Here is a 9824-nt window from a genome sequence, read left to right as displayed (position 1 = left end):
AACCTCCGCTTCCCGGGTTCAAGCAATTCTCCTGCCTCAGCCTCCTGAGTAGCTGGGATTATAGGCATGCACCACCATACTCGGCTAATTTTTGTACTTTTAGTAGAGACGTGGTTTCACCATGTTATGAGGTGGGTGTCAAACTCCTGAACTCGTGATCTGCCTGCCTCAGCCTCCCAAAGTGTTGGGATTATAGGCGTGAGCCACAGAGCCTGGCCCAAGGGTGGAGCCCCACTTCTTTTCTTCAAGTGACTGGAAGTTTCCCTTCCTCCTCATTTGTCAGTGGGTAGACAGGGGTGTTGAGGTATGGACACCCAATCTGATGAGACCCAGGGCTGGGAGCTATCAGAAATGACAAAACCGGAGGGGGAGGATTACCCTTTCCTGACCTAGTGTTTATCTCAGATAATGCATCAGATGTACCTGTTACCCTAGCCAATCCTGATCACCATGCAAAACCCTGCTCATCTAGCTCCAAAATGTCCATAACTTAATCACTCCCTCCTCTGGGTGCTCACAATTCCCTATGTTATCTCTCTGTCACATCATATTTGTGTCTGTCTTTCCCACCAGATGAGGATCTCCTTGAGGAGACACTGCATTTGAGTGAGAAAGTATTTGGGTTTTTTTGTTTGTATTAGAGGCAGGGTCTCATTCTGTTGCCCAGGCCATAGTACAGTGGTGTGATCATAGCTCACTGCAGTCTCAAACTCCTGGGATCAATCAGTCTTCCTAACCTCAGCCTCCTGAGTAACTAGGACTGCAGGTGTGAGCCACCACACCCAGCTTGCCCGCCTCAGCCTCCCGAAGTGCTGGAATTACAGGCCTGAGCCACCGTGCCCAGCCAACACACCCAGCTTAATTAAAAAAGTTTTTTTGTGTGTGGAAACGGGGATTCACCATGTTGCCTAGGCTGGAGTGTAGTGGCATGATCATAGCTCACTGCAGCCTCAACCACCAGGGCACAAGTGATCCTCCTTCCTCACCCTCCTGAGTAGCTAGTATTATAGGTATGCACCACAATGCCCAGCTAATTTTTGTGTATATGTGTGGAGACGGGGTCTCACACTGTTGCCCAGGCTGGTCTTGAACTCCTGACCTCAAGTGATCCTCCCAACTCGGCCTCTCAAAGCACTGGGATTATAGACGTGAGCCACTGTGCCTGGCCAGAAAGTGTTTGTTGAATAAATGATTAGGACTCCCTAGCCCAGTACCCTGGGGAAAGGAAGGCATGGTATAAGTCAATCATAGTCCAAGCAATATTATATTTGTATGGCATATGGAGTTAAACAGACTAGGCTATTTGTTCTGCCCCTTGTGGCTGACGCCGAGGGCTAATAGGATCAATAACCTATTAGCTAGGTTATTGCATACCTTGCATACCTATTATCTGTTCTTGGCATACCAGTTAGGGAATTAAGATATAGATAGTTGCTGGAGTACTTGGTCCCTCTGGAGCAGTACTAGGTCTGTGACCATGAGGGTATGTTGTCACACTCCCTGGGACTACAGTGTTGGTTCCACCTGGGAATGTTGTTTTTTTTTAGATGGAGGTTTACTCTTGTTGCCCAGGCTGGAGTGCCATGGAGTGATCTTGGCTCACCGCAACCTCCGCCTCCCAGGTTCAAGCGATTCTCCTGCCTCAGCCTCCCGAATAGCAGAGATTATAGGCGTGCACCACCATGCCCTGCTGATTTTGTATTTTTATTAGAGACGGGGTTTCTCCATGTTGGTCAGACTGGTCTCAAACTCCTGACCTCAGGTGATCTGCTCGCCTCGACCTCCTAAAGTGTTGGGATTACAGGCTTGAGCCACTTCGCCTGGCTCCAGCTGGGAATTTTTATATTTGCTCTGAATTTCCCACTCAGAGTATCCCAGAAATGGCCAGCCCTAGGAATAAAAGAAGCAAGCTAATCTAACATATCTATAATTGATTACTTTGCCTCTGCTCACATATTCCCAGTGATGGGGAGCTTCCTTCCTCCCCAGGTAGCCTCTTCTAAGGAAGCTTAATAACTAATAATTAGCAAGCTTTTTTCTTTCTTTCTTTCTTTCTTTTTTTTTTTGAGACAGAGTCTCGCTATGTTGCCCAGGCTTGAGTGCAGTGGCATGATCTCGGCTCACTGTAACCTCTGCCTCCTGGGTTCAAGCAATTCTCCTGCCTCAGCCTCTCGAGTAGCTGGGATTACAGACACCAGCCACCATACCTGGCTAATTTTTATATTTTTAGTAGAGACGGGGTTTCACCACCTTGGCCAGGCTGGTCTCCAACTCCTGATCTCAGGTGATCCACCTGCCTCGGCCTCCCAAAGTGCTAGGATTAAAGGCATGAGCCACTGTGCCCAGCCTCCTTTTTTTTTTTTTTTTTTTTTTTCTTCCAAATAGAGATGGGGTCTCACCATGTTTCCCAGGCTGGTCTTGAACTCCTGAGCTAAAGTGATCCTCCTGTTTCAGCCTGCCAGAGTGCTAGGATTACAGGTTTGAGCCACTGTGCCTAGCCCAAGCTTTTTCTTTCTTTGTTTTTTTGTGAGACCCCTGTCTCGCTGTGTCACCCAGGCTGGAGTGCAGTGGTATGATCTTGGCTCACTGCAACCTCTGCCTCCTGGGTTCAAGCCATTCTCATGCTTCAGTTTCCTGAGCTGCTGAGATTACAGGCATGCGCCACCACGCCCAGCTCATTTTTTAGTAGAGACGGAGTTTCACTATGTGGCCAGGCTGAAGCTTTTTCTTTTTGTTTTTTTTCTTTTTTTGAGATGGAATCTTGCTCTGTTGCCCAGGCTAGAGTGAAGTTGTGCAGTCTTGGCTCACTGCAACCTCTGTCTCCTGGGTTCAAGTGATTCTCCTGCCTCGGCCTCCCGAGGAACTGGGAGTACAGGTTCCTGCCACTGCACTTGGCTAATTTTTGTATTTTTAGTAGAGACGGGGTCTTGGCCAGGCTGACATTGTGATCCACCCGCCTCGTCCTCCCAAAGTGTTGGGTTTATAGGCGTGAGCCACTGCACTGGGCCTGAAGCTTTTTCTTTTTTTTTTTTTTTTTGAGATGGAGTTTCACTCTTGTTACCCAGGCTGGAGTGCAATGGCACAATCTCCGCTCACTGCAGTCTCCGCCTCCTGGGTTCAAGCAGTTCTCCTGCCTCAGCCTCCTGAGTAGTTGCAACTACAGGCATGCGCCACCATGCCCAGCTAATTGTTGTATTTTTAGTAGAGACGGGGTTTCACCATGTTGACCAGGATGGTCTCGATCTCTTGACCTCATGATCCACCCACCTCGGCCTCCCAAAGTGCTGGGATTATTGGCGTGAGCCACCGTGCCCGGCCTCTTTTCTTTTCTTTTCTTTTTGAGACAGAGTCTCGTTCTTTCGCCAGGTGCTAGGCTGGAGTGCAGTGGCGCAATCTTGGCTCACTGCAACCTCTGCCTCCCAGCTTCAAACAATTCTGCATCAGCCTCCTGAGTAGCTGGGACTACAGGTGCGCGCCACCACACCCAGCTAATTTTTGTATTTTAGTAAAGACAGAGTTTCACTATGTTGGCCAGGATGGTCTCGATCTCTTGACCTTGTGATCCACCCACCTCAGCCTCCCAAAGTGCTGGGATTACAGGCGTGAGCCACCGAGCCCGGCCAAAGCTTTTTCTTATAGTGAGTATGTACTTACTTTCCAGTGAATCTCTGCCTTGGCCCTGGCTCTGCTTTGATAGCCATAGAACTATTCTCTTCTCGTGGCTTCAGGTCAGCCCTATAGAGACAAGGAGACAGTAACAAGGGCCCTTCAGTCTGTTTTAGGTAGTATAGCTCCAGTTTTTTCAGGCAACCTTCCCAGCACATGGTCTCCAGGCTTTTCCCTACCCTGAATGTGCCCTTGAACTTGGCCCCATTGTTTACTATTCTCTGCTGGGCCTTGATTTGGGTATAGGACTCCAGGTGGCCTGGGCAGTACAGGCAAAAGCAGGATATTCATTCCTATTCCTGGCTGTTAGATTTCTGTTGATGCAGCTGGAGCTGCCATTAGCTGTTTCTGTACAGGTACAGGCTGAACACTGATATCTCATATTCAGGCTTGTCTAGGTCTCTTTTGGATCCTGATTCTATCATCATAGGATTTCATAGGATTTAGCCATTTCTCCAGTGAGGCCCAACAAGTCCTCTCAGTCCTGCTCTAACAAAAAAGGGCCAGATCCTTTTCCGCCTTCTCTCTTTCCCTTCCTGGAAACCTGCTTATATCCCTGGACACAACTCTTAAAAAGGTCCCTGCCCCCATCACTACCAAAGAAGCTATTGCCAGCTGACCTCAACCACTATCACTACTTACCTTTGCAGAGTGTTCTAGGTTTTATTACATATGCTTGTTGATCCTGGGAAGGATGTGTGCCTGGGCAGGCATGGAGAACTGGGTACTGTGGGCGGGAGGGCAGGCCCTGAGGAGCAGGGGGTGGGACCCTCCAGTCTTAGAACAGTCCCAGTCTGGCTGTAGCCTTCAACCCAAACCCCGGATTCTTCAGCACAAGTGTGAGTGTTGCTTAGTGAGGCCCCCACCCCCACCCCATTCCTGGGTCTCCTTAGTGGAGGGAAGCCTGAGTCCCGAGGGTAGATTGGGTCCTAGGTCTTTTAATATTAAGCCATCTCTGTCTGCCCCAGCTTGGTCCAGAGGGAAGCCTAGCTTGAGGGGTCATGGTGGTCAGGCAGTGGGGGTTGTTGGGGGAGTTGTCTGCCAGGAGGAGAAGGGAGTGGAAGAAGCTCAGTTTCCCATGTCTGGGTCTGACCTGGACAGAGGCCTCCTGGATCTGGCCCAGGACAGCAGGCTCAAACTCAGTGGATAAGGTTTCCATGACCCTCAGATTCCCCCAAACCTTGGATTGGGTGATACTGGTCTCCTCAGAGAGGGAGGAGATGGAGGTCTTCTCAGAGAGGGAGCAGATGGAGGTCTGAGCCTCCACAGGGACCCTGGGACTGTGGGTCCCTGTTGAGGATCAGGGCACTGTTGGCCTGAGGCTTGGATCATTCAGAGCCTGGGGGCAGGATGGCTGGCAGCCTGTGGCCCATTGAAATAGGTTCTGGGCACTCCCTCTGTTCCTAGTTGAACTTGGGTAAGGAGCAGGAATGTGGTCAGACAGGGTCAATGGGAGGGCTTTGGTCATACTGAGCCAACAGTCCTTTGTTAGTTGGCCTGAAAGAAGCCTTGACTTAGAACCTGAAGCTGTCAGGTGGCAAGAGGCCTTAGTCCTGGTGTTTGATCCTGTCATAGTTCTGGGCTTCAGTCTCCCCTTCTGTGGAATGGAAATAATAACCTTTTCTACCTCTGAACCTTCTTCTGAGTGGCTGTGAGAGTTGTGAGTGAGGTGGGCTCTAACAAAAAGAGCTCCCTGTGCAAGCCACCGGAAGCCTTTCTTTAGACTTTTTAAGAGATGGACCTGGAGTATCAGTGTGCCAAGGGGATTCCTAAGTGCTGACCCTGGCTGTCTCTGCTGCTCCTGTCCCATCTCCCTCTGATCCTTCTCCTCTGTACTGTCTTCCTTTTTCCCTTACACCTTTTCTACCCTTTCTGCTCCGGCTCTTCCTTATACTCTGAGGAGCCATCTCTGGAAAAAGCCCCACTTTCCCAGGCCCAGGTATCCCACCAGGCCCCAAGTTATATCCCTTGTGCTGCTTAGGTCACTCCCTACAGGATGTTCTCTGCGGCCTCCCAGCCCTTGGACCCCGATGGGACCGTGTTCCGGCTTCGCTTCACAGCCATGGTCTGGTGGGTCATCACTTTTCCTGTGTTTGGCTTCTTCTTCTGCATCATCTGGTCCCTGGTGTTCCACTTTGAGTACACGGTGGCCACTGACTGTGGGGTGAGTGCCAGCTCCCCAATCCCTGGGTCAGGGCCAGGTCAGGAGGTGGCAGTTAGGGTAGAATTAGAGAGTGGAGAGGAAGTAGAGGGTCAGAGAGGGGTAAAGGGACAAGGTAATGGGGGGAAGGGTCGGTAAGACGGAGTTGGGGAGAATTCATGGGGGAGATTCAGAGAGAATAGAATCACAGTCTTCCCCTAGTTAGAAGATGATGATAGAAATGCAAGGGATAGGCTGGGCAGGGTGGCTCATGCCTGTAATCCCAGCACCTTGGGAGGGTGAAGCCAGTGGATCACCTGAGCTCAGTTCGAGACCAGCTTGGGCAACGTGGTGAAACCCGTCTCTACAAAAAATGCAAACAAATTAGCTGGGTGCAGTGGCACGCCCCTGTAGTCCCAGCTACTTGGGAGGCTAAGGCAGGAGAATTGCTTGAGCCTGGGAGGTGGACGTTTCAGTGAGCTGAGATCATGCCACTGTACTCCAGCCTGGGTGACAGGAGTAAAACCCTGTTTTATAGCTGGGTACTATGGCTCATGCCTGTAATCCCAGCACTTTGGGAGGCTGAGGCAGGTGGATCACCTGAGGTCAGGAGTTCGAGACCAGCCTGGCCAACATGGCAAAACCCTGTCTCTACTAAAAAATACAAAAAAATTAGCCAGGCATGGTGGTATGTGCCTGTAATCCCAGCTACTCCAGAGGCTGAGACAAGAGAATTGCTTGAACCTGGGAGAGGGAGGTTGGAGTGAGCCAAGATCACGTCAAAACAACAACAACAACAACAGTGCAAGGGAGTCGGGGGTTAGAAGGAGGTTATGGTGGAAAGGAAGGGATTGGAATGGGCAGGAGAGAGCATAAGAGGAAGGAGGCAGATTGAAAAGGAAGCCAGGACTGAGGAGGTAAAATAAAGCCTGAATATGGGAGGTGTAACAGGTGTTTTTGGCCCAGACTCAGGGACTGACCTTTGAGGATCCATTCTCAGCTCTGATCTGGATCTTCAAGCTTCGTTTTTCCTACTGGCAGCCCCAGGCCCCACAACCTGTGTCCACTCAGGGATCTGCCAGCCAGAAACCTGGATCAGTCCACTAGACCTTTCCTGAGGGCCCAGGGGTAAAGATTATGTGCTCAGGGCATGGAATTAGATATGGACTTGCCCTTAATATCTCACTGCTGCAAGAATCAGTCCTGAGACACAGACTATCACAACATAGTGATCTGGGATTCCTATTGTGATAAAAAAGAGTACAGTGACTGTGGGGTTCAGAGGAAGCACTTCCCCCAGCTTGGACATTGGGGATCACTTTCTTCCTGGAGGAGGGGACATTGTTGCTCTGGGGTAAAGAAGTGTCTTTGTGAACGCCAGGCTGACAACTTTTGATTTTATCCAGAGGGCAATTTTTATCAAGAGCTTTGGAAAGATTTTAGGCAGGAAAGGGACATGATCAGATTTGTGCTTTATGTATATATGTATTTATTTAGAGACAGGATCTCACCCTGTCGCCCAGGCTGGAGTACAGTGGTGTGATCTTGGCTCATTGCAGCCTTGTCCTCTTGGGCTCAGGTGATTCCTCACCTCGGCCTCAGCCTCGGTTAGCTGGGACTACAGGTGCATGCCACCACGTCCGGCTAATTTTTGTATTTTTTGTAGAGATGGGGTTTTGCCATGTTGCGTCAGCTGGAGATTTGTGCTTTAGAAGACCATTCTGACTTCAGAGTAGAAAACGGCTTTAAGGGCAGGGGCAAGAGTAGGGTATAAGGAGGCTAGTGCAGTAGCTCATGCTACTAGGGAAACCAGAGCTAAGATGCAGACTGACTGTGAGGATAGAGAGGAGGGATGGAGTCTAGATAGGTGTAGAAAGTGGGGTTGACAGCAATTGGAGTTTTTATGCAATTGGCACAAGGTGGGAGACAGTAGGGTAGCTAGAGGAGGCATCTATAATGTGGGGGGACTTTTACCTAAGGCCAAAGGAATGATTATCCTGTGAGGCTCTGTGAAAGGGAATGTTGGGGAACCCTATCTTTATACCATATGAGCTTCTGATCTGCTGTTCCATCAGAAAGTGCTTGTCTCCCCATCTCTCAGTACTCTTAACTCTGGGCTCATAGGAAGGTTTGAGGTAAACTGTGTACCTGGTTTCTCATAGCTCCTGATATTGCTTATTGCTGGTATAGTAGGTGAGTAGGGAACTCGTGTGCTGGGGCTGGGGCTGGGGGGAGGAGTACATGTACCTGATTATGTGTATGTGTCTGTGTGCTTGTGTGTGTATGTGATGGAAGAGACAGTGCTCTTAGAATCCCACCCTCATCCCTAATCTGAGAGAAGCTCATGAAGACAGGACCAGCAGCCACAATGCCCTAACTCTTCCTCCTGAGGCCTTCCGCAAACTCCGTGTCATTTTTCCCCAGTACCCATTCCCAACAGTGGTCAGGATCCAGGGCCCTTGAATCCTTTCGGCTTTCTCAGTCAAGCTTTAGTTGCTGGTCCTGTTTTCCTTAAAGTAGCGGAGATTGGGGAGTTTTCAGAATGAATATTCCAGGAAGCAGAGGCAACACTCACACTAATCCAACTCAGAGTAACAGCAAGACAGAAAAATAAAGTAAGGAGAATTAGAGGCCTAAAAAGTGTCTGATGAAGATATGGTTCCTGCCTCTCACCCATAAGCAGACTTTCCCATGCTCTATACCATGTAGCTCATAGCCTTTTTGCATTCTTTACAGAGAATTTTGTTTTCTGAAAGCCATCACTTATTGTACCTACTGCATGCCAGAGCAGATGTTTTACACACTTTATATTTAGAATTCATGTGGCTGGGCATGTTGGCTCACGCCTGTAACCTCAGCACTTTGGGAGGCCGAGGCAAGTGGATCACTTGAGGTCAGGAGTTCAAGACCAGCCTGGCCAACATGGTGGAACCCTGTCTTTACTAAAAATACAAAAATTAGCTGGGTGTAGTGGGGAGCACCTCTAGTCCCAACTACTTGGGAGGCTGAGGCACGAAAATTGCTTGAACCTGAGAAGCAGAGGTTGCAGTGAGCCGAGATTACGCCACTGCACTCCAGCCTGGGTGACAAAGCAAGACCCTGTCTCAAATAATAAATAAATAAATTAATTAATTAAATAAATAAAATTCATAAACACCCTGCAAGGTAGGTGGTGTTATACCCATTTTACCAATGAGGAAATTGGAGCTCAGAGTGGTGAAGTGACATGCTCGAGGTCACCCAGCTAATAAAGGCAGAACTGGGATGCAGACCCAGTTTTGTGTAGTTCATGAGCTTCCATGCTGCCCCTTCACATTACTCAGAGTGAAATACCTGAGCCTGGTCTCAAGCTATGACATCTCAAGCTATGGCTTTGAGAGCAGCATCTTCTCTCCCAGAGCTCTGCATTTAGCTTTCCCTGATAGCGTAGGGGGAATCCATCTTCTTTTTTGCAGAGGCTCTGAAGCCCCCTGCCCCAGGCCTACCTGTGCGCTGCCCTGTGCGCTGCCTGCAGCATTGCTCACCTTCTTAGCAGTCTAGCATCTCCACTGAAAGAAAGGAATGATGGTCCTTCAGAACTCCACTTCCAAAGACTGTCCCTCCGTAGTTAGAGCAAGGTCATTCCCTTGCCAGGTTGCTAGGCTCTGGCACTGCACTGGCCCTCGTTGGAGGTCTGCAAAAGTGCACAAAAAGTGTGGGCAATGGACTGGCCATTTCCACAGTTTTGGAATCTTAAAAATGCATATTCTGGCCTGGCGCTTGCCTGTAATCCCGGCACTTTGAGAGGTCAAGATAGGGGGATTGTTTGAGTCCAAGAGTTCTAGATCAGCCTGGGCAACATGGTGAAACCCTATCGCTACTTAAAAAAAAAAATACAAAAAGCCAGGCATGGTGGTGGCTACTTAGGATGCTGAGGTGGGAGAATCACTTGAGCCCAGGAAGTAGAGGCTGCAAGTGAGCTGAGATTGTGCTACCGTACTTCAACCTGGGCAACTGAAGTGAGACCCTGTCTCAAAAA

At 49.4% G+C, this 9824-nt stretch overlaps 1 protein-coding gene across 19 annotated transcripts in view; it reads left to right on the top strand.

Moving 5' to 3' along the window:
• Nucleotides 1–9824, top strand: part of PGAP2 (post-GPI attachment to proteins 2) — a 40234-nt gene that overhangs the window by 14867 nt on the left and 15543 nt on the right. For 7 of the 19 annotated variants that reach the window (XR_005201030.1, XM_037740069.1, XM_037740068.1 and 4 more), the window contains one exon: nt 5662–5830. The exons of 11 other annotated variants lie outside the window; for them this stretch is intronic. Coding sequence is in view for 7 of the 8 variants with exons in the window: in XM_037740069.1 (XP_037595997.1) it covers nt 5662–5830 (169 nt within the window). In the remaining variant the exon portion in view is untranslated. Of the gene's footprint in view, nt 1–5647; nt 5831–9824 lie in introns of all 19 variants that reach the window. One more of the 19 variants, XM_017532872.2, reaches the window with a different exon arrangement.

The sequence above is a fragment of the Cebus imitator genome, unplaced genomic scaffold, assembly GCF_001604975.1.
Source record: "Cebus imitator isolate Cc_AM_T3 unplaced genomic scaffold, Cebus_imitator-1.0 Scaffold79, whole genome shotgun sequence".
Lineage (NCBI taxonomy): Eukaryota > Metazoa > Chordata > Mammalia > Primates > Cebidae > Cebus > Cebus imitator.
The sequence above is the reverse complement of the archived record's forward strand: the minus strand, read 5'-3'. Positions and strand labels throughout refer to the sequence as shown.